This window comes from Saccoglossus kowalevskii, chromosome 7 (genome assembly GCF_978046115.1).
Source record: "Saccoglossus kowalevskii chromosome 7, keSacKowa6.1, whole genome shotgun sequence".
In the NCBI taxonomy this organism is placed as follows: domain Eukaryota; kingdom Metazoa; phylum Hemichordata; class Enteropneusta; family Harrimaniidae; genus Saccoglossus; species Saccoglossus kowalevskii.
Genome location: NC_140647.1, coordinates 12,965,346 through 12,990,513, shown reverse-complemented (window position 1 = coordinate 12,990,513; position 25,168 = coordinate 12,965,346). Strand labels below are relative to the sequence as shown.

Below are 25,168 nucleotides of genomic sequence, written 5' to 3'. Positions count from 1 at the left end.
CACATACTCAACACGCCCCCATTCACACTTAATTAGGTTAATGTCCTATCAAAATTAGAAATATTTATAATTAAACTTTTCTCAAATAAAATGATTTGCCATTTTCACATGTAGATTTTTATTTATAGAATACAGTATGTAAGAATCAACATAAGTAACATACACCCTTGTTATAAAAATGGAATATTCAAAATGTACATTGTACTCAAATGAAGCAAATGTTTACAAATATGATTTGTTGCTCACTAGACGCACATAAATGGTCATGCTAGGTTTTTACATGCAAGTAAATTTAAAACACAATGAAGGCACACGGTAAAACCCGAAACAATATTAACTCTTTTTTAGAACATACTAATATAATGACAAGATTACTCTCTTGCAGTAACTGTGATCCAGACGTCATTATTTGGTCTGGTTATAAGTCCATATGTTTTGTCTATGGTTTGACCCTCGACAAGTTGAAATTTAAACTTCCTACAAAAAGTTGACAAAAATACAGTAATCTCAGCATATGACAAACGAAATGCTGGACATTTCCGTTTACCAGCAAATCCGAATGGAGTGAAAGCCAGCGCATGACGTTTCCTGCAACGTTCCAGAGAAAATCTTCCAGGGTCGAATCTGAAAAAAGGAATGTTATATTATAATTGGATATGTCAAGACCGCCTACTTTGCAATGCATCAGATTATCAATTACAAACGACCAATCATTCGTCGTTTAAACCGCTGAAATTGAAATGCATGATGTTCATACAAAAACAACGTTGCACACTACTATTATATGATATTGACTACCTTTCTGGGTCAGGCCATATTTTCTCATCATGATGAACAACGCCAAATGCCAGCATCACTGGTGTCTATGAAAATAAAAACAAATATTCAAATACAAATTTGATCAATTCCATTGTATGTGAACATTACATCATTCGGATCACGCTGACTAAGAATGTTACAATGCTAACACAAACATTGTAATCAAACCCACAAATCCTTATTAGAAATATTTTAAAGTTAATCAAAACAATATGAAATAAAGTTAGTGAAAACAAATGTCTTTACATGATGCATACAGTGCTATGCTACTCTACCAAACATGTATATAAGATTAATTACTCACTCCTTTTGGTATTGTATATCCCTGTATTGTCATGTCTATTTTGTTGTTCACCCTTGCACCAAATGGAGCTATTAGAGAACATCTCATCGACTCATCAATCACTTGACTCATGTACCTTACAATGAATAAGTGTAAATATAGTTTGAATTGAAACTAGAGTGCTCTTTGCAAACATAAAAATATGCAAATATAGAGTTCCTACATACTGAAGCTGTTTCTTGTTCATATGATTCACATTCTGGTCTTGGCCAAGAACTCTTAGAAGCTCTTCATGCAGCTTAGCCTGAACACTTTGGTCTTTACACATATAATATATTGCCCATACCAACGCTGTATTGAGTGACATAGACTTTAAATATTTACCATATACATTATGATAAAATATTAAAATACGTATTTAGAAAAAAAACAGTTATTACTGAATGTTATAGCATGAAAACCGGCAATGAAGTATGTGATAACATCTGAAAGAAGTTGTTTCTCTGTTGTTGAATTCTTCATCAAATTGTCAATAAACGTCCAATCTTCGTCCACTTCAGGTGGGTTGTCACGTCGATGCTGAATCAAATCTCGTATGAAGTCATGCCATACTGCTAAGGCTGTTAAAGCAGACAGTAAAGCAGACAGTGATTAACTTTGATATGTAATAAACATATATTTCATAGGAATTCGAATACGGCATATTATATTACTTAAATCATTCAATATACAAATTTAATGCGGCGTTGCTATTGGTGAATATAAAAATAATAATCGAGTGAATTGAATACCATGGTTGAATTCCGTTTCTGTGCTGGTAATATCAGATAGACTTTGGTTCAGGATGTCCATCACCTGAATATACACAACATTCTGAATCATTGTCAAATAAAACAAAATCATGAAATCTAAACCTAGTAAGATACATGTTGTCGAGAGTACTACTAGACTCTCATGATACATACATGAAATTCGATACGTTGATAGGTTGGGCAATTGCTGATATTGTATTGGTCTGATTCCTCTGACATTGTGTATGAGCGTTCCACGGTAAAAATAGGTTATTTCCTTTAAACATCACACGGTTAGGTAATAAGGTTTTATGGCCATGAAGGTGGGCTGTCCCAAACATCCCAAACACTGGAGGCATTGAACTAAAACAGATGACCATATATGGTCATGCAAACTCATTAATATGCCTAATTGTCATATCGCTGCTGCAGATCAGAACATGCAAGAAATCAATGCACCGAACAAGAGATGGTATTTTTTTGTGATGCAATAGTATGCATAAGGGATTGGGCAGTTACTTCAGCCTAGGGGGTCGGCAGATTCTATTTTGCCAGCTGTAAATCTCAGTTGACCCACCCCCTATCAAATAAAAAGGTGGGTGACCCCCCCCCCCACAACATTATATTTTAAAACATGCTGACCCCCCTAAAAGACAAAGAAACATTAACAGCTTTGGCGCTGACATGATTACAAAATGTATTATATGTGCATTGAAAATATCATGGTTTGCCATAATTTTGACATAAGTTTTAGTGTTTGCATTTAATAGACCTTAGGAGGGAAGGGGAAGCATAAAGCCAAAAAATGACTACAGAAAAGGCTGCAGGAAGGAGGGAAATCTATGCTGCTGAAGATAGTAAATAAAAGCAAATCTGTGGAGTACTCACTCAATAAACCCCCTTATAAGATAGGAAAAGAGGATTTTAATTTAGGCGGTTTGAACTCTTTGGAAACTAAGTTGGATTTAAAATATCTTTCATATCTTATAGACCAGGAAGGCTTTACACCCAAAGCACAGTCTGTGCCCATGAAAACAAAGGAAACTTTGATTTTCGCTTAAATTTGTGTTGGATTTTGGTATTTTACAGAGCAAAATATGCATATTTAAAAGTTAAAAAAAACAAAAAAACTATTTATTTACTTTTTCATCATTTATTTTAATTTATATATCAGCATTTTCCCAAATTTAACTTTTTTGATTTGCTGAACAAAAACTGTCACTGCTCTTTGTACTAATTGCTGTGTTGTCTTTCCGTCTCCTGTTATAATTGAATAAATCCAGTAAATATCTTATACAATGGTGACTTCAGACTTTAAATAAAATAATCTGATATCAGCAGCACATGGACTTGGGATGTGTTTAAAACTGTATAATTGGGGTTCTAACAGCATTGCATAATCTGTTAGTTATTTGGCAACTTTAACCTCAAAATATTTAGCCTATAACATTTTTTGCATCAACAAATTTATAGGTAATAGTTATTATTAAGAACACATTTGTACGATTAACGTTTTTATCTTTAGTTAATTTTTAAAAATATATGCATGAGCGCGTGTGTGAATTCTGGAAAACATGGTGACCCCCCCCCCCCTATTCATGATATCAAAAACAGTGTGACCCCCTATTTGCACAATCAAAAACAGGGTAACCCCCCTACTGATCCACCGACCCCCCCCCCCAGGCCGAAGTAACTGACCAATCCCTAAGCACATGGCTTACATTCAGAAAACCATATCTTGAAAAGCAAAAAAGTTAATAAATGAAGCTAACTACATTTTGACCTACTATTGTACTGAACATTTAAACTATTATAATGCCAATCCTATGATAACTATGTTACATGATCCTGAACTACTGAACGGACCATGATGACTATGAACATGGTTTATGATGACCGAAGATAATATGTATTTTTTTGATTATGTAATCTCATTAATTATGCACATACCAAATTACCATACATCTGTTATTAATCTATTTTCATTTCTATCTGAAAATTGTGCACATCGATTTTAGGAGTTGAGATTCAGTACATGTCAGAATGGTATATGTAAATGTGAGGGAAACCATCTAACTGCATTTATATGAAAATGATGTTTTCTATATTGTATGTTCTTCTGAATTTAGGTGACAGTTTACTAAACATAGGACAATACTTTTTCAAAGGAAGTTATGACATTTTCGACTCCTGTATGATTCTCGTCTGCTCTACGTTCAGAAAAATTATAATATTTTTTTTAAATGGTTGACATACCTGGTATGATTTACTTTAACATGAAAATAAAATAAATCGTCCTGCAATTATTCTAATTATATCAAATCCTTTCAAGATAATTTAATTAAAATTAGTTATTTATATTTGTATCGATTTTCACAAAATTTTATAGAATGTACCACATTTTGTGACTCGGCATACCTTTAACTCATGCAACATAAAAATCCTTAGGTCTACATAATAAATAATATAATATAATATAATATATTATATAATATCATCCGGTGAACGCGGTGCTTTTCAGCGCTCCCCGATTTTCTGCCTGTTTTGCGTTTTTGCGTTCGTTGTGCGCTCATATTTCTACACAGTTGTATATATAGTGTGTCTACCTTTTACGTGAGTAATTTATAGTTGTTGTTTTTGTTATTATTGTGGTTTTTGGAGTGTTTTTGCCTTTGCCTTGGCAAGGTGGTCGGCAACCAAGATGGCTGCCGCTCACACAAGGCCACCGTCAACACCAACAGATCACCTCACTAGAAACCATGCGGTACGATGCGAAAACATTGAAGGCATTCCAGTAGAGACTTATGTGGAGTCGGTTGCGGATTTAGTCGGGGCCAGTAATATTGTGGCAGCATCCCGAATGAACCGGTCAGTTATTGTGTTTTTAAATAAGGTCACATGCAGTGGGTCGACATGGTTTCTGCCGCTGGCCTTGACATAGGAGACCTCCATGTTTCTGTTGAGCCTTTTGTCCGCCCCTCAACAAAAATTGTTCTTTCAAACGTTCCCCCTTTTTTTACCAGACAATTCTATTACAGACGCATTAGCTAAATACGGGCGTGTCATGAGCGCGGTGCGAGCGACCCCACTCGGGTGCAAAAGACCAGCACTAAAACACGTAAAGTCTTTTCGCCGCCAAGTTTATGTTTATTTAAAAGATCTCAATATTAACGGCTTATTACCTATTACTTTTCAAGGTCAGACATATAATATTTACGTTTCGTCTGACGAACTGACTTGTTTTTCATGTAACATGAAGGGACATACACGTAAAACTTGCCCAAACTCTAAAACAATGAATATGCAAATGACAAATGATGAAAACAATAGTGTTCAAAATAGTTCTCCAACAGACTCTCAACAGGTGAATGTAGTAACTAATTTAAATTCTCCTGACACATTGCACGACAAAGACGATGACATAACTGATATAATTAACACCCAAGCACCAGATACTGAGATAAACAATCATGAGACCGATGGTACAATAGATAACATTGAACTTGAAACTGAAATGGATACAGATTCATCAAAAAATATGAGCAAAAAGCGCACGCGCTCTAAATCACCAGTTCATAGAGAAGAACAAAACAATGACCAGTTGAATGACGAAAATAAATGTGAACCAAGTTCTAAAAAGCATAATGATGGAAATGAAATCGAAATTGTTGAACAAAATTGTCCGATTGATGAAGAGAGGGTACGAACCCCTCCTTCCCCTTCCATTGCTTCACCATCGCCTCCCCTACCCCCTCCACCCCACAAACCCTTCCCCCACGTCTATGCCAATGTAACAGTGTGTACTCCAAAGCCACAGTCCGAGCTTACGGAGTCGGCCCCATTTCCATCTTCTCCCTCACTTGAGTTCACAGTTGAATCCCCGCGCGATTCGCCGCTATCCGAACTCCCCATTGATTTAAGTAGTTTAACTGATCAATCACAAGACCTTTTCAGCACACCTATGTCACAAAATAAAACCGCTGATGATATGGAGGAAACTGCCAGCGAATGTAGTGAGAATGAGGGGTCTATCATTTCAGATGTTTCAACATGTACTGATAACAGTGAATCAACAATATCAAACGCTAATATCAAAACCTTTTTGGTGTCTACACTTCACTCACGTAGATTTATAGACAAGTGTTTTGAATTTTGTCCCAATCTTAAAATATTGGTCCGACATCTGATAAACTACCGCAATACCACGCAGTTGAACACATCTGATAAATCTCGCATACACAGACTCATTAAAAAAATTAAACAGCAAATCAAAACGGGTAACTTTATCGCTGATTTTTAATTTCCCCTTTTATGATGGCAAACACAATTACATGCGTAACTTACAATGTCAATGGTTGCCGGGACGCCCTCAAACGGTACAGTGTTTTCAATTATCTCAAGCGTGACCATCCCTGTAATATTTATATGCTACAAGAAACACACTCTCTTGTCTCCGGTGAAAATATTTGGAAACTTGTGTGGCGTGGCCTTGGTATTTTTTCCCATGGCACCGTTAATCGTGCGGGTGTGGCTATTTTGTTTTCTCCAGCAGCAACTGTGAATATTTTATCACAATGTGAAATCATGCCTGGATACGTGTTGCACGCTCATGTTCAAATTAATGAAAATCTTGTTCACATTATTAATGTCTATGCACCTATTAATGGCGCTGAGCGTGTGGAATGCTTTACTAAAATTGAACAATTCATCAGTTCTCTAAATAATGACCTAGTAATCATGGGAGGCGATTTTAATTGCACTACTGAACCCGACATTGACCGTAATAGAGGGACTGAACAGGACATGCGCACTGCAAAGCTCCTCAAATCTGTCCTGAATCATCACAAACTGTTTGATGCATGGCGCCAATACCACGGGAACACATTAAACTTTACTTGGGGGCGTGGTGGTACGCTTGTGCGCCTTGATAGGTTTTATGTATTGACATAAGCAATGGTGCATTAGCTTTTTCTGACCATTCCCTTGTCCACATCAACATCGCCATTGGTGACAGTAAAAACAAAAGTCCAGTGTGGTGTATGTGTATGAATACAGAAATTCTGCGCGATGAAGTGTATGTGGCTATCTTAACTGATTTTTGGGCGAAGTGGCACTTCGAAACAATTATGTAAATATACAGACTTGGTGGGATATTGGCAAAAATAAAATAAAGTTACTCACACAACAGTATTGCACACTCAAACAAGATAAATACAAAACCGAAAAACAAGCATTGGAAATTAAAACCATCGAACGTTATACTGCACACGATGCACCGCTCTTAAACAGTTACACTGAAAAGAAAAAACTTCTCGCACGCCTTGTTCAACGTGAACACAAAGGCAGTGCTACGCGTGCGCGACATCAGTTTTTAAATGAAAGTGATGTTTGCAATTCCTTCTTTTTCCAGTTAGAGAAAAAGAAGGGGACCAAAAAGGCGATCTTTCAGCTGAGGCACCAGGATAACACTCTTACTGAAAATCAAACTGAAATACGGAGAATCATACACACATTTTACAATAACCTGTATACACCTGACAACATTGACATTGAAGCCCAAAATAGCCTCCTTGAAGGGCTACCGAAACTAAATGAAACAGATCGTGATGACCTTGACAAACCAATCACGTTTGACGAACTGAGTGCCACGGTCAAACTACTTCCCCATGGTCGTACTCCCGGTATCGACGGAATACCAAACGAATTTTACCAAACGTTTTGGCACATCATTGGAGGTGATCTGTGCGAGGTATTTACTGCTGCCACTAACGAAAATGTGCTCCCCCTATCCTGCACAAGGGCCGTGGTCACTCTTCTCCCTAAAAAAGGTGATGTTACCAACGTAAAACACAGGCGACCTGTGAGTCTGTTATGTAGCCATTGCAAAATTTTCACTAAATCGCTTGCATTGCGTTTGCGCGGTGTTTTAGGCAGCATTATTCATCCAGACCAAACTTGCAGCATACCAAACAGGCATATTCATGACAATATAAATCTACTTCGTGACAGTATTGACTATGCTAACTTAACTAACTCACCCCTGGCTATTGTTGCCATTGACCAGGAAAAGGCATTTGATAGGATACATCTTTAATACGCTTCGTGCCTTGGTTTTGGTGACCGTTTCCTTTCTTACATTCGCCTCATGTATACCAATGCCCAGTCCCTGGTCCGCGTTAACTGCGCCCTTACTACACCCATCACAGTGGCCCGTGGCATTAGGCAAGGGTGTTCAATGTCCACTGCCCTCTACGTCATTGCCATTGAATCACTACTTCATAAAATTAGGAATGATGAAAACATTGAAGGGTTGGTTATACCTCACAGCAAAAACCAACGTTCTAAACTCACCGCTTACGCTGATGACGTGGAATTGTTCATAACTCGCAAGCAGGATTTCAACTTACTAAGTCGCTGGTTACATGTCTATGAGCTTGCGTCAAACTCTAAAATCAATCTCCAAAAATCAGAAGGGTTATGGGTAGGTAGCTGGCGCAACATCACCTACTCCCCTCTCAATATCAAATGGAACAGCGAGGGGTTGAAACTGTTGGGTGTTTATCTTGGGAATAATCTAACTTATACGAATCAGAACTTGGCTGAACTTGTTGCAAAAGTAAATAATAAGATCAACTTCTGGAATCACTTTGTTCACAGCATGTCTTACAGAGCGCGCGCTCTTATTATTAATAATCTGATTTCATCGCAGTTAATGTATCGCTTTAATAGCCTTGTGCCGCCATCGGACGTAGTTCTGAAGGTACAGAAAATGCTGCTCGACTTCTTTTGGCAAGGCCGATATTGGGTATCTGCCGCAACACTGTACCTCCCCTTGGAAAGAGGTGGACAAAATGTTACACATCTTCCAACACGCATAAGTACCATGCGACTTTCCTATATTCAAAGATATCTATATAATAATCATGACCACCCCTGTTTTAAGTTCACAGACTACTTTTTTATGCAAGCGAGCAATATGTCATATGCAAGTCAACTTCTATGCACCACTATCCAAGCACCTTTACAAAGATTGCCATTATTTTATTGTGAGCTCTTCCAGTGTTGGAAATCTGTAGATAAAGTGCGTAAGTTCAATGATAATAACGTAACTGATATTCTTAATGAGCCACTGTTTAACAACCCACCCATCATACATCCCATAAGAAATGAGCCTTTTGCGCTCAGACACTTTGACGCGGGAATAACCAAAGTATGTGATTTGGTATCAGAAACGAATAAAACTTGGTTGGAGGCCGCTGATATGTCGGATAAAATTAAAGTCCATTCGGAGCGTATTTTCCATCTCAGTATCAAGGTCATTCACGATTCTATTCCTACCAAATGGAAAGATACTATCAACACCTACTTCAAAGGGAACGGGAAGTGTAATCAACCTCTTTCACATCATAGCTTTGAACTGCACTTTTCTGATGAACTAAATTTGCCACTATATAAGTTTGAAAAAGGCGCAATCTATAAATATCTGATACGTGTCCAGTCAATAACACAACACCCACACAAACTTGACACTGTTTGGCGGGACATCCTTAGTCTGCCTGAAAGTGCTAAACCCAACTTCAAGGATTGCTATGAAACACCAGTCATTAACAAATATGGGTCATTAACTCCAACGGGGAGATTTCTGTTCAAAGCTCGTTTGAACAATTCTGATAAATGTCCTTTTTGTGATGAAGTTGACACACTTTAGCACATTTTTTATGATTGTCCATCAAATAGCGCCTTACTCCATTATTTTAATAACATCACGTCGCGACTGCTTCAACCAGACTTTCGCATGCCTATTTGGTGGTTCACCATTTTACCACCCCATCGCTCAAAGCACTTTATGTCTAGCAAAGCACAAGGTATATTTTGTTTCTTAGCGTGCATGGCTAAGGTTGCAATTCATGTCAGCCGTCGTAATAAAAGGCAAAACAAAGGCTCGAGTGAGCCTCTGGAAATTTTTATTCAAAGCATTAAGTCGAGGCTTGAAACAGAATATGAATGTTCCCGGATCACGAACCAACTGCCTGAATTTGAAATTATGCGGACGGTAGAGGATGCACTATGTAAAATTGAGGATAACACACTTCGCATTCCACTGTAATTGTGGCAGGTATGATCTATTTAAAGTTGCCTTGTCTTGTTGTTAAACATCGATACAAACGAACATCATTGTATTAGCAAACTTAGCACACGCACAGGAGCCAAGAGTTTTGTCCTCTTGGTGGGCTATCATTGCACACACTTGCAGCAGCGCATATATGTTTTATGTTACTTGTTCTGTGTTTTAAATGTTTTGATTTTCCCTTGGAATTTGGCAGGGGGGTGGTACCCACTTAAGTGCGAACCGGTGTCACCGGCCTGCCTACGGGGTTCCAAGGTGTTTTTGTACTGTTACGTGATTTTATTTTACCCGTGAACCAAAAAGCATAATATAATATAATACAATATAATACTCACTTTTTCATAATGTCGCAACAATGTAATAGCATTATTATCGTCTTTGAAGAAATCACCGAATATAGCTCTATTCAGAGCTTTCAAAGCAAACATGGACATGTGCTCTGTCAGGTTTATATGATCATTGGGAGGAAGCAATCCTATTTTATCAGTTGCATCATCAGCAGCCTTGATAATAAAACAAATGACAGGAGAGAGTGTGTGAGTAGTGCTTTGTCAGTTTTGTGGATGATTTGATAAGAATGTTATCCATTCATATGAACATACTGTCGTCTTACCTTTTGAAAACTTCTGTAGTAATTTCCAACAGCCTCGTAGGTAAATGATTTGTCATAAATGTGACGTCGCTGTTTTCCTTCGTCTCCGTGTGCATACTGTATACTTGTCAAACCAACTAAACATTTGCCGAATTCGAAAATTGTATCTGGAACAAATCAAATGGAGATCTCTATATGTATGTTGTGATGGGAAGAGAATGAAGCATCAGTTCTGCATACTGAAGGTTCATAACCGACATTAGGCGAGTTGCAATTTTTTTTACTTAGCATTTACCTGATGTTATTGTGAATATTTGTTTAAATTTTTGCATTTATAAATTCATGTACTCAATCTACCTGCATCTATTCAGATTCATCAGACCTACTTAATGGTAACGTTGACGCTTAGCCTATGTGACACTGTTTAATTTGTCAATGCGTAATTGATTTGTTGTTATATGACGCACAATATATTATTTTCCGTTCACTACGAGATACAGGGTTAACACCAGAGCAAACATAGGTTTTATCACCGTAGTGGCGTCAACACATCTTGTGAGGTTATTGTTGGGGTATTTCCTCGCGCAATAATGTGTTATACACCTTTGATGGTGGTTAATTTTGTTTTTTCAATGACATATTAAAAGATTTGCATTTCGACATTTAGCCATGAAAATTCACACAATGCGTGCGATCTCGCAGTGAACTGAAAATTATCTATTCACAATGTTCAGAGTTTGAGAAAAACAACAATATTCAATTCCGCGATCAGAAATGTGAAATATGTAGAGCCTGGTATATTTTAATCATACACATAATTTTAGAGGGAAACATGTATCAACAAAGCCAAACAATTAGTGATACAAATTTACCTGGTTTATCAAACAATTTGATGACATCCTTCCATGCTTCTGGGGATGCTAAACTAACGACACGAATCCTCTTGTGCCAAAATACAGCTACATGTCCATATTTGGAGTGTAATGTTACAAGAAATTGGTGAATACTTCCAGCAGCTGTGATATCAAGACTGTTTCCTTCCCTGAAATTGACAGAGTTAATAAACAAAAGTTATATACGATTTATAGAGCTATTCACCAAGTTCAGGAGCGAGCAATTGCACGTTACTTTTCATAATCATTGCAAACAGTTTACAACACACCTCGATAACTTGTTGTTACTGTAAATATTACATTTTGCATTTCATACGAAAAAACATTCAGTCTGTAAATGTGTGATGGAGATATATTGAGATAAACCTTTTAATTTCAAAAAATGTATACTTACTCAGAACTAGTTGGAGCCATGCCAGGTATTTTATCAAGGATTGAATCATGCTCTGTTTTCTGTAATTTAAGTGACATCAATATTATTTGATGACGTGGATTATAATAAATATTTTTCTGAATATTTGGAAGCAATGATTTTTCTGCCATCCAATTTATATGACATTCACTTTCAGTGACAAAAATCAACCAAAAAATAAATATTGAATTTCATCTCAGGCTTCCGGTATGAAGAACAGCCAAATAAAACATTATAATACCAAAAAAAAAAACATTAAGTTGGGAATTTTTTAACGTATTTCGTGTACCCTAACATTCAGTATATTCACAAACAAGTCACGTTCTGTGTTAGACACAGGTTGTCAAGCCAGGTACACTGACGTTATGCACGACAGGAATATCACGTAGCATAGCGTAGTAATTCCGTGCTATATCTAAATGTCGATAACATAAATGTACCTGACCCGGATTTTATCTGTGCCTACTTAGGACAAGGCTTCTCAGTGCGTCTGAACACGACACAACACAACTGTAATCCCAGAAATATGGTTTATACACCCATTTTTTTTAATCCATACTTCACAAAACTAAATAAAATTCTGCACACTGATACGTTACCTGTTTAGGACCAAACAATCGGTTCAGATAGAGAACAGTGAGCATCAACACCGATATGACAGCGATAACAGCTGATATTAATGAGAAATCAGTCATGGCGTACTGTATGATCTAATAAACCCTGTCCAATGATCCTTTGCAATACTTACTACCAAAGGACAAACGAGCAAAGTACATGTCGTCACCTTGTGGTACACATACACCGGTGACGTTATAAGATGCGCTTAGCACATGATGACAAGGAAAAATAGGGAGTATCGCAATTGTCAATTAGTTAATAAATAAAACAAACAAAACAATTTACATTGCCATCATATTAATATTGATTAGTACTGACGCAATCTGATTAAAATCTGATGTAGTGTACGGGCTTTAATTATTTTGGCTATAAACTTATTTTTATTACTTTTGTTATTTATGCCTTTTTATTTTATTATTTTACTTTGATTTTGTGATTTTTTTAATTCCGCCATACATACATCTTAGCCTCTGCCTATGTAACGAGATTTCAACGAGACCCACTATCGACGTTTTTAGTCAACGAATCACAGACCTCCTTCTATAGCGCACCTTGATGACGTCACCGGCAGAGTCAGGTCGCAAACACACTCAAATAAAATGGCGGAATATATCGACGTTAGCGACGAAAACGATCGGGAAAAACACTGCTTTTCGGTAAGTTTATCATTGTCAAATGCAACGAAAGTCATCTTTAATTTTTATGTTTATATTATGGCTTGAATGGTTCCAGTTTAGCTCGTTATTTTGCGTAGTTATTCCGGGAGTGACGATTTTTTCCCCCCGGTTCGACTGAACACCGATATCTTTTTCCAGTCGCTTGCCCTGGAAACGGGTTTTGTTGACGATCGGGCCAAAATCGTCTACGGTATTGAAGCCGTAGCTGTGAATATTCATCAAAATATATCAACATTTTGTACATTATACAATAACTTGTTATTAAAGTAATTGAGCTGATTTAGACTGGACTAAAATATTTTTTATTTGGAACACATCGCAATTGATCAGGAAATATTTTTTGCTCCAATATTCTGCGTTGATGCCGTGGGCCGGTGACCGTTATACAATTTCAAATCAGTTTACATTGTTTACTATGGCTGTTTACAGTGTTCTAATCATTATGATTTACTTATTTTTTGCTTTCATTCTAGATAATTATGCTCAGTGTTTGATTGAAGCGATGACTGAATAAACGAACCTTGGCTGGCGAAGATGCATCAGGAAGTGCACACATTTGTTGGGAGTGAAACAAATGTTCAATGTAATGACAACAATTGTAAAATGCTGTGGAATCTCTTTTGTAAATAAATAATATACTAGTAATTTTCTAATAATGGTTTATTCAAGTGGGCAAAATATAATGTACATAAAGACTGCCCTTAGAGTATTGCTACACTGAAAAGTAAGCATCCGACAGCCTGTATAAAAGGGGGCTGTGATTGGCTGTTACTTACGTGATATTTGAACGGGATTTACATAGGCAATGGGTCAGAGCCTTGTTGGCTTTCGCAATTACCGAAACTTAAAAAAATAAATACTAGATCAAAATAAAATAAAACAAAATAAATATACTACAAGCCAAGCCAAAACTAGGATCTTATTTTAATCAGATTGGTACTAACGATGATGTCACATACCATTTTAGGATTGGTCGATATGAATTCTAACGTACATTTAGGGTTATGAAAATGAATGTTTATAAAAATGTATATATTAAAGTTTTAAAATGTATCCATATCCACGGTTTATTAGCCGAGCTGAAGTCCGATGCATGTCTGCTAATTCTTCTTTATTATAAGCAAACTGAATTTTCTAAATCCTTTTTCTTAACTCCGATTTTGTATACAATACATTATCTTTGTTTCTCTCTTTTGCACTTTGTCCGTGACTTCAATGTCTTTATTACTAAAAGGTGTCCAAGTTGGAATAGAATAGTGCAAATTAATATGAGCTAAGGCGTTATATAAATGTAAAATAACGATTTTTGCTGGTTTTACGCATATATTTCTGCAACTGGTGAACCAATCATTAACGATTAACGATTGTACCGAGATTGAACACGAGAATAAAGCAGCTAAACGTGAAAGGGACTTCTGAACATATAAGTGTCACAGTGAAATAGTTGGGAACCTCACACAATAATATTCAGCATAGGCAGACTAGTTCAGAAACAGTCAACAAACTATTTCGTGTAAAAAGGCTGCTTGTTTTTCGGGTGGATAAGAAAAATGCAAGAAATTTGCATATTCGGGAGAGGGGAATGCATTACTGGTTTATTGGTGCGGGATTTCACGCATTTTGGTTAAATAATTTTGTTTTTGTGAATCGGATATTTAAATAATAATTAATCATAATCGTTTTGATTACAGCTTCTTCCTCGAAATTCAGATGTAAAATAATATGGTCATCACTTTGTGTTGCATTCTTTATTAAATAAATATTACTGTAACCCCATTAACAATATTTTAATATAATATTCTTTGTGCAGTTTTTGAAGGATTGTACAGTTAGAAAGTGCTTCAAGATATAGAATAGTGAAAATGTAACAAAATGGTCATGAACTCAAAGGATAATTTCTTCAGAGCTCTAACGACCACTTCAAATTTAAGCAAAGCAGGCATGCGCAGCTGTCGTTTTATTGCGATTCCCCCTACCCGAAAACTGAGAAAATATAGTTATTCGCTGCGCACATGTCACAATTCAGTCAAGAATATGTAATACGTTAACCAAGACTTTCAGCATAGAAGTAATATAATGCCCTAGTATGTCTCTTAGGTTCCAGATTAACATATAATTCGATGAGAAAAGCAGCATGTTGAAATGATATAAATACTTGATTTGGATGCATTATTAGTATTGAAATGTTGCTTTTTGAAGGCATGTGCAGATGTGGAACATTAGATATGATTAATGAGTGATGTTTGAATATGCTCGTGATGAATATTTAATTACCCAAGTAATGATCATAATTGCGACTAACCAAATATTGTAATTCATTCAAATTTTATTCGCGTAACTCTGAAAACAATATGACTTTATATAATGAATCCTGCCAAATTCATAATGAAAAAAGTACAACGATGTGAAACAACCTCAATAATGATTATTCTTAAAAAATCTTCAGAACAAATAAATGTTACTCTCAGTTCCACGTTAAATGCTCTTCGTATTACGTTCTTGCCATTTTGCTATCACAATCAAGTAAAAATGAAATACTCATTTTAAAGTTTGGGTTTGATATGTAAATGATTACAAACTTTTCACATAAGTCTTTGAATTATACACATACTCAGTATAATAATATGTCACGGTATTTCTAGACTCGTTACGTTAATATGAAACTTGATTGGTATAACTATTGTTTATTATTGCTCGGTATCACCGTGGATCACATTCACATACTCAACACTCCAATTCACAATTAATTAGGTTAATGTCCTATAAAAATTAGAAATATTTATAATTAAGCTTGCCTCAAGTAAAATGATTTGCCATTTTCACATGTTGATTTTATAGAATATGTAAGAATCAACAAAGGTAACATACACTGTTTTTATAAAAACTGGAATATTCAAAATGTACATTGCACTATAATCGAGCAAATGTTTACACATATGGTTAGTTGTTCACCAGACACAACATAGAAAAGGTCATGCTAGGTTTTGGCATGCAAGTGAATTTGAAACATGAATGAAGGCACACGGTAAAACCCGAAACAATATTAACTCTCTTTTAGAACATACTAATATGGTGACAAGATTACTCTCTTTTAGTAACTGTGACCCAGACGTCATTACTTGGTGTGGTTACAAATCCATATTTTCTGTCTATGGTTTGACCTTCGACAAGTTGAAATTCGAAATTCCTACAAAGTGTTGACAAAAATACAGAAATCTCAGCATATGAAAAACGAAAGGCTGGACATTTCCGTTTACCAGCAAATCCAAATGGAGTGAACGCCAACGCATGACGTTTCCTGCAACGTTCCAGAGAAAATCTTTCAGGATCGAATCTGAAATAGAAGAAATATTATATGATATTATACATTGGATATGTCAACAACGGCTACTTTGCATTTCATCAAAATATCAAAAACACATAATTAAGTACCCATTATCTAAAAAGTTATTTAGAACAGCAAAGGTGAGCTGCATGATGTTCATACCAAAAAAACAGTAATCGCTACTACTATATCATATTGAGTACCTCACTGGGTCAGGCCATATTTTCGCATCATGATGAACAACGCCAAATGCTTGCATCATTGGTGTCTACGAAAATAAAGAGAACATTAATACATTATAAGTTCACCTAATCTATCAATATCAAGTCATCATTTTAGTCATTTGTCAGGTATCAAAACAATATAAAATAAAGTTACTGAAAACAAACTTCCTCACATAATCTATAGCGCAACGTATAAAGTGTAAATATTGCTCTAACAAATATGTAGCAAAGATAAATACTCACTCCTTTCAGTATTGTATATCCCTGTATTGTCATGTCTTTTTCGAGGTTCACCCTCGCACCAAATGGACTTAGTACAGAGCATCGTATCGTCTCATCAATCACTTGTCTCATGTACCTTAAAACGAATAAATGTAAAGATTGTTTGAATTGAACCAGAATTAGTTTCGAAAACATAACAATGTGCAAATATGAACTGTATACATACTGAAGATTTGTAATGTTCGCATTATTCACATTCTGGTATTGGTCCAGAATTCTTAGAAGCTCTTCATGCAGCTTAGCCTGAATACTTTGGTCTTTACACATATAATACATTGTCCATACCAACGCTGTAATGAGTGACATAGACTTTAAATATTGACCATATGCATTATGGTAACATATCACAATACGTATTAGAAAAAAACGTTATTACCTAATGTTGTAGTATGAAAACCTGCAACAAAATGTGTGATAACATCTGAAAGAAGTTGTTCCTCTGTTGATGAATTCTCCATCAAATTATCAATAAACGTCCAATCTTCGTCCACTTCAGGTGGGTTGTCACGTCGATGCTGAATCAAATCTCGTATGAAGTCATGCCATTTTTTCAGGGCTGGGAAAGCAGACAGTAATCTCATTGTTGACTTTGAAATGTAATAAACAAATATTTCTTAGTAAATATAATACGGCATACTATCTTTTGTTAAATATACCAATATACAATTGTAATGTGACGTTGGCATTGTTGCATATGTTGGGTTGTCACGTCGATGCTGAATCAAATCTCGTATTAAGTCATGCCATTCTCTTAAGGCTGGTAAAGCAGACAGTAAAGCAGACAGTGATTAACTTTGATATGTAATAAACATATATTTCATAGGAATTCGAATACGGCATATCATATTAGTTAAATCATTCAATATACAATTTTAATGTAGCGTTTGTATTGGTGCATATAAAAACAATAATCAAGTGAATTGAATACCTTGGTTGAATTCCGTCCCTGTACTGGTACTCTCAGTACTCTCAGAGAGGCTTTGGCTCATAATTTCCATTACCTGAATATACACAGTATTCTGAATCAGTATGATGAAACGCATGTGACACATCATTTTCAAGAAAAAATGGAGAAATCTAAACCTAGTAAGTTACATGTTGTTGTGAGTATTATTAGAATTTTTCATGATACATGCAGGAAATTCAATATGTTGATGGATTGGACAATTACGTGACATCTTGCAAGAGCATTCCACTGTAAAGATGGGTTCTTTTTTCTAAATATTAAAAGGTTAAGTTATATGGTTTGGTGGCCATAAAGGTGGTGCCGTCATTGATATGCATAATGAATATACCAAGCACTGAAGGTATTGAACTAAAACAGATGACCATATATGGTCATGCCAATTCATTAATATGCATAATTGTCATACCACTGCTGCAGACCGGAACATGCAACAAATGTTATAATTAAGGCACCAAACAAGATATGGCAATGGATATTTGTGTTACACAATAATATGCACAATTCATATTGCCAAGTCATCATTTGTACAACAGCTAGCACCAGAGTGCCATGAATGAATCTACTGACTGAAACTTCAAGGATAGACACCATCATTCCTTCATTGCGGGACCAATTGTACTTAAGCGGTATGTCAGTTGTTGGACTATATCACCCAAATAAAAATACTAACATAATCGCTTTTACACTTTTTAATTATAATGAAATTATAGATACATAGATATTGTACACTGTGGTCCGTACAAAAGGTGGGTGCGATCGCGGAAAACCGTGAAAAGCCGGTAAAATCATTGCGTTATGCATATAGACAACTTGTGTGAACATTTTCTGTGGTTCCATCAACATACTATGGTAAACAGAAATCAAAACAATGTGTTATGGCTCAGGGGGCCTTGGAGCTAAAATAAACTGCACGTCTAGCATTGGAGGGAGGTCATAGTTTCTAAGTTCGCCGTGGTTATGGTTTCCCCCTCTTGATCTTGTTTAAATGCAAACAAATACCACTACACTGAATAAAATAAAACATTGATTCTAAAACGATATCGAAATTATCGTAATATAAACAACGAAAAAAATGTATTTGTAATACATCGCTTCTATGTGTTCATTGTATCAGTCCATGCAAATTATATTTTAGTAGTAAGAGTGCTAGTGATACAGAATGGCAACATTGTAATATTCAAAACATATTTGCGTTTATGCATCAACAGAGAAACGGATGATACGAGTTATATAGATATACTATTTTAGATTTGTCATTGTTTTTCAACAAGTGGTCTCAATGTGTACTACGTTGTATTTGATACTACATAGTGTTAACTATTCAGCTAAACCCGAGTCCAACTAAAACCATCGTCACGTTCTTGAAAGGAATATCGCATTACTAAGTTTGGAAGATAAAAGAAATGCGGTTATGATAATTCTATTAGCGCATATTATTAACTTCCTATATAATGAAAAAAAGTATTTAATTTACCCCAACCATCCCCTTATATTGGAATCGCGTATTTCAGACCAATCTTCGACACTTCCTCTATATACTGAATGTCTGCACATTTTAATACATTGTTAATTTACTAATGTGGTTTTTTCAGTGATTATTTTAGGAGTTGAGATTCAGTACATGTCATAATCCAAGATATGACATATCTTTTGAATATTCTTTTGAATTTGGATGACCGATTACTAATCATTGAACGATATTTTTTCAAGGAGACTGTGACATGTACGACAATCTACGTGCTTCTATTTACATTCCTGCAAACCATGTAGCCCCGCTATTGTTCAAATGACAGATTAATTTTATTTCAATCAAATCCTTTTAAGATAATTATAATATTTGTATCGATTTTCACGAGCTTTTATAGAGTGTACAACATTTTGTGACTCGGTATACCTTTACCTTCAGGCATCGTAAAAATCATTAGACATACATAATAAATAATATTGTTAAATAGGCAGATAATATAATATAATATAATAACAATTATACTCACTTTCTCATAATGACGCAACAATGTAACAGCATGATTATCGTCTTTGAAGAAATCACCGAATAGAGCTCGATTCAGAGCTTTCAAAGCAAACATGGACATGTGCTCTGTCAAATTTATATGATCATTGGGAGGAAGCAATCCTATTTTATCAGTTGCCTCATCAGCAGCCTTGTTAATAAAACAAATGACAGGGGGTGTGAGTAGTGCTTTGTCAGCTCCGTAGGTTATTTGATGAGAATGTTATCAATTCATAAGAATAGCAATCACCAAACAAAAATTCTAGAGTCTCACCTTTTGAAAAATGTGGTAGTAATTTTCAACTGCCTCGTGAGTAAAAGATTTGTCATAGATGTGACGTCGCTGTTTTCCTTCATCTCCATTAGCAAACTGTATACTTGTCGAACCTACTAGAGGTTTGGCGAATTCGAAGATTTCAGCTGCAACAAAACAAATGGAGATATTGTCATGTGAACTCGTTAAAGTTGCCAAAGAGGATCGAATATCAGTCCTGCATACTGAAAACCATGGGCTTGTAAGTTGGGATAGGCGACTTGCGATTGTTTACTTAGTATTGATCATGTTGTTTTTTTAAATTTACTGTACAAACTATACATTTGTCCTTTCTTTAGATCCATCAGACGTACTCTACGGTAATACTGATGCTCAACCTATTTTGTCTCTGTATGACTCTGGTAGACTATTTTCCGCTCACTTCGAAATCTTGTGTTAGTATAGGTAATTGTACGGGTTCGAGTAGGTTTACAATTCTAAACTTCACTGTTGTGGGTAGAATGTTGTAAACCTCACGAGGCCGAGAACCCGTTCAATTACCGACTTATACCACGAAATAAGAGGAAATGGGAATACAAATAAAAAAATATCCACGGTTTTGCGATGTTATTCGGTGGTCGACCAATACGGATCTGCATATGAATTAGCCATCGCCCTACATCTGGGTATGCATTTATTTCTTCTGATTGGTACTGTAATCCGTGATGTAATGCAATGATATGATTTATCGTCAGACTGACTACACATACCCAGGTGGATCAGTCTGTAATTTGTGCGACAAAACACGAGCGTGTCATTCATTCCCACTCTGGCATTACTTCAGCATGGACACCTATTCGGACGTCTTCGACTCTGAGTATACTCCCGAAATTGAAAGTTTCTGTTCTCAGTTTGATATCGAAACGCCACTGGACGAAGATTTCACGCTAACGAAAAAACAAGAGCGTGATAGATTTGCACTTCCGGTTGGTAAGGAACAATCAACTGCAATACAAGAATCGCGCATCCCTGCAAACACACGCAAGTCAACCAACTGGGGCGTCTCTGTTTGGGATGCATGGGGACGTGGCAGAAATGAGCGTGTTGAAAAGTATAATGTTTCCAGTAGCGACTCATTTATTACCTTACCAAGCTTGTGCCACGAGATACATGCGAAAGAGCTAACCTTCTGGTTGTGTTTTTTCGTCTCATCGTGGAGGTGCGCAGCCAAGACCGAATTTCCGCCCAGTAGTCTCCGCGTACTGTGTAGTGCTATACAACGATATCTACGCGATGAATGTCCACGTTCTGATCTTCGTTTCATGGATACACAATGTTTAGAATTCATCGAATTCCATAAAACGCTCGATGGCGTTTTGAAGTATATTGACAAACGCGGTATAAGTTTGCAGAAGCGACAGGCAGCAACTACTTTGAGCTATGCTGCCTATTTATATGTGTGTAAAATATTTGCACTAAGAGCAGTCGATGAACATTCGAATCTCACAGTTGAACAGTCTGTTAAAGGGACGGACAAAGATGGGGAATATATCGAGTTTTGTGGCCGGCCATGTGAGAACAATCAAGGTGGGCTATACAATGCAAGAAAAGTGCCATACAAAAACGTTCGCCAGTATAGTAATCCAAAAAATCAGCGTTGTGTGATAAAACTACTGACAAAGTTCTTGAATTGTCTACCCCAATCTGCTCCATTTTACCTACGCCCCTGTGTCAGCAAGGGGATGGGACATTGAAATATTCTAAGCAAAAGATCAGGAATACTACTCTACGCCAATATTCGTCGAGAATGTGTGATCTGGCAGGCATAACAGGATACCACACAGGTCATTCTGACAAGGTTAGTATGTGTTACAATTGCAATCACGTTCATTAGTAAGTTAATAATACACGCTTGTTCGTCTTTTCTGTTGTACGAGGCAATAGAATATTAAGTTTTGGTAATTATGCACGTGGATTGCGAGCTTGAAATGCTGACTTCTTTGTTATTTGTTAATGTATAACTGGTTAAATTTTATGTTATGAGGTTACGCAGCCACTTCTCTATACGAGAAAGGCTTCGATGAGCAACTTATCAAAGAACGCACCGGGTACCGCTCTGATGATGGTCTGCGCACATACACGCGAACCAGCACTTCACTACAGAAAACAGTGTCTGATGCTCTGCAGCCGCCAAATCCAGTGGTTGAACTTGGCATCAAGGACCAAAAAGAACGCGTGTCATCACCTCATCGTACGCAACCAATGGCGATCACCATTCAAAGTGAATCTAGAGGTTTCTTTCAAGGCATTTCTATTCAAATTCATGGCGATAAAAAAGTAAATATTGTGTAAATCATGTGTAAATCAGTAAACCTTCACGTTTACATTGATATTGAAATTAGTAAGCCTTACAGTTTTATTCATATGTTAATTAAGTCTATTCATAAAACTGTAAGGTTTACTAATTTGAATATCAATGTAACCGTGAAGGTTTACTAATCTGCATAAGAACATTAGGTGTTACAGTAATAAATAATCGCTTAGAACAATGGTACACGTGACCTAGAGTGGTATAATTCATGAACACAGAACAAAGATCATAGCGTCATAGAGACTTAAACATCGCGTGGGATACGACAAACGTGAACATTTTTGGGGTATTTTCACATTCAATAGTGTGTTACACACGTTTGATCGTGGTTAATTTCAATTAAGTAAAGATCTTTCAATTCCATATTCCCTTAAAAAGGGTTGTGGCATACATTCCACCTGCATCTTTGAGGCAATATGTGCGATCAAGCATTGAACAGAAAATCATCTATTTACAATGATCAGAGTTTGATAACCACGAGAATATTCAATTCGGCGATTAAAAGAATGAAATATATATGACCTGGTATATTTTAACCACACGCATCAATAATTAATAATATAAAATTTCAGAGAAAACAATTCATTAACAAAACTAAACAATTAGTGATACAAATTTACCTGGTCTGTCAAACAATTTGATGATATCCTTCCATGCTTCTGGGGATGCTAAACTAACAACACGAATCTTCTTGTGCCAAAATACAGCTATATGTCCATATTTGGAGTGTAATGTCATGAGGAATTGGTGCATACTTCCAGCAGCTGTGATGTCAGGATTGTTTCCTTCCCTGAATTTGAGGGTGTTAATAACAGTCATATACGATATATAGAGTTATTCACCAGGCTCACTAGCGAGCAATTGTACGTTACTTATTACACTCATTTAAAGCCTTCAATAAACTAATGCCCTTATTGCAATTCACTGGAAATACAACACACCTCGGTAACTTGCTGTCACTGTAAATAATACATTTTACATCAAATACGAAGAAACATAGTCTATAATTAAATATGTCTAAGTGTGGTAGAGATATATTGAGATAAAACTTTGAATTTCCAAAAAGTATACTTACTCAGGGCTAGTTGGAGCCATGCCAGGTATTCTATCAAGGATTGAATCATGCTCTGTTTTCTGTAATTTAAGTGAAATCAATATTGTTTGGTGACGTGGATTAAAATAAATAATTTTCTGGATATTGGGTTCAATGATTTTCTACCGACCAATTTATATCATATTCACTTGGTTGCTTCCCTCATTTCCATATTTTATCTTGTTGTACAGCATCGCTCTCGGCAGGCACTTCCAAGCTTATGAAAAAAAATTTCAGTCTCAAAAATCATCCAAAATAAATAAATAATGTATTTCATCTCCGGCTTCCGGTATAATTTGCATGAAGAAAAAAAATCAAAAAATTATAATCAAAAAAAGATTATGTTGAGAATTTTTTTCCTGAAATGTGATAATGACGAAGTTTATTTGAATTGTTAAAAATGTGCAAACTTTGAAGCAGGTAGTTATTTTAAGCAGTGAACCCGTAAGACAGTTATGATCCTGGCAGCTGGTCAGTGTCAACAGATGGTGACAATTAGTAAATAATTATGTTGATCTTGACGGCGTTTTTAAATTAAATTGAAGCAGCCATTTCATAAGTAGGTAACACCCATGTGGTGTTACCTTTACTAATTCAGCGGTCATTGAGTGTTTCGTCTTAATCCGCACAGAATCACAATCATCTCATGCAGGTGCATACAAATGGGAAAAAACATTATATTTAGCTATTTATAAGTTGTGCGGTTTCGTGTACCCTGACATTCAGCATATTGACAAATAAGTCACGTACTGTATCAGACACAGGTTGTTTTCTATTGAGGAGGTATCATTACAGCCATTGTACGGCATACAATGAACACCATTACATTGTATTTTTTTATTTGATTTATTTATTGCAATCCATTTGAATAGGGAATCATTATTTAAATAAATATATAGTAGCACTGTTGATTATAAAAAAAATTCTTTGGACCCTATGGCATTGATAAAGATTTATTTAACTATATTGTCAATGGCTGTACAAATGTCAACATCACAGGGTTATATGTTACCCAATAAAGATACTGATATATATATCATCAATGTCAATCCACAAGATAGAAGTGGTCCTATCACGTCAAGTGTTAATATTGCAACTGGTAAATAAAGGTGTAAACATCTTTGGTAGACGTTTTGTGTGGCCTGCGTCGACCAGACAAGCCAGGTACACCGACGTATGCACGAAAGGAATAACACCAGCCTAACAGTTCTGTGCTGTATTTAAATGACCCTACTTTAGACAAGGCCTCACAGTGCGTCTGAACATAACACAACACAAATGTAATCCCAGAAATATGGTTTACACACCAATTCCTTTGACCGACACACCAACAAACTGGTATGACAGACAATCCCACCTCCCCGGATGAAATTATGCACATTTAAGTCCAGTGATACGTTACCTGTTTAGGTCCAAACAATCGGTTCAG

At 36.1% G+C, this 25,168-nt stretch overlaps 3 protein-coding genes across 3 annotated transcripts; all 3 read right to left on the bottom strand.

The window, feature by feature from the left end:
• Positions 1 to 371: 371 nt before the first annotated feature.
• Positions 372 to 2,133, bottom strand: LOC102808371 (cytochrome P450 20A1-like). Its single transcript, XM_006824046.1, has 7 exons — positions 2,068 to 2,133; positions 1,894 to 1,957; positions 1,543 to 1,722; positions 1,330 to 1,453; positions 1,124 to 1,238; positions 799 to 863; positions 372 to 624 (listed from the first exon to the last, which is right to left on the bottom strand). Exons 1-7 carry the CDS (start codon positions 2,131 to 2,133, stop codon positions 372 to 374), a joined length of 867 nt encoding a protein of 288 aa, XP_006824109.1.
• Positions 2,134 to 9,908: 7,775 nt separating this feature from the next.
• Positions 9,909 to 12,613, bottom strand: LOC102808248 (cytochrome P450 20A1-like). The gene is made up of 6 exons (XM_085501784.1): positions 12,518 to 12,613; positions 11,901 to 11,959; positions 11,486 to 11,655; positions 10,635 to 10,780; positions 10,357 to 10,524; positions 9,909 to 9,923 (listed from the first exon to the last, which is right to left on the bottom strand). The coding sequence occupies exons 1-6, from the start codon at positions 12,611 to 12,613 to the stop codon at positions 9,909 to 9,911; spliced, it is 654 nt and encodes a 217-aa protein (XP_085357910.1).
• Positions 12,614 to 15,519: 2,906 nt separating this feature from the next.
• LOC102808123 (cytochrome P450 20A1-like) lies at positions 15,520 to 25,168 on the bottom strand. The gene is made up of 10 exons (XM_085501783.1): positions 25,142 to 25,168; positions 23,722 to 23,780; positions 23,267 to 23,436; positions 20,297 to 20,442; positions 20,006 to 20,173; positions 17,421 to 17,631; positions 17,211 to 17,334; positions 17,006 to 17,120; positions 16,742 to 16,806; positions 15,520 to 16,547 (listed from the first exon to the last, which is right to left on the bottom strand). Exons 2-10 carry the CDS (start codon positions 23,739 to 23,741, stop codon positions 16,295 to 16,297), a joined length of 1,272 nt encoding a protein of 423 aa, XP_085357909.1. The 5' UTR covers positions 23,742 to 23,780; positions 25,142 to 25,168; the 3' UTR covers positions 15,520 to 16,294.

Excerpts from the sequence above, each read along its gene's own strand:
- LOC102808371 (XM_006824046.1), bottom strand. The coding sequence starts at position 2,133 with ATGTCAGAGGAATCAGACCAATACAATATCAGCAATTGCCCAACCTAT. Across the intron at positions 1,723-1,893 it reads AGAAACGGAATTCAACCATG|CCTTAGCAGTATGGCATGAC; the intron begins GTATTCAATTCA and ends CTGCTTTAACAG. Across the intron at positions 625-798 it reads ATATGGCCTGACCCAGAAAG|ATTCGACCCTGGAAGATTTT; the intron begins GTAGTCAATATC and ends TCCTTTTTTCAG.
- LOC102808248 (XM_085501784.1), bottom strand. The coding sequence starts at position 12,613 with ATGACTGATTTCTCATTAATATCAGCTGTTATCGCTGTCATATCGGTG. Across the intron at positions 11,960-12,517 it reads GATTGTTTGGTCCTAAACAG|AAAACAGAGCATGATTCAAT; the intron begins GTAACGTATCAG and ends CTTAAATTACAG. Across the intron at positions 11,656-11,900 it reads ATGGCTCCAACTAGTTCTGA|GGAAGGAAACAGTCTTGATA; the intron begins GTAAGTATACAT and ends TGTCAATTTCAG.
- LOC102808123 (XM_085501783.1), bottom strand. The coding sequence starts at position 23,741 with ATGGCTCCAACTAGCCCTGA. Across the intron at positions 23,437-23,721 it reads ATGGCTCCAACTAGCCCTGA|GGAAGGAAACAATCCTGACA; the intron begins GTAAGTATACTT and ends CCTCAAATTCAG. Across the intron at positions 17,121-17,210 it reads GCGAACATTACAAATCTTCA|GTACATGAGACAAGTGATTG; the intron begins GTATGTATACAG and ends ATTCGTTTTAAG.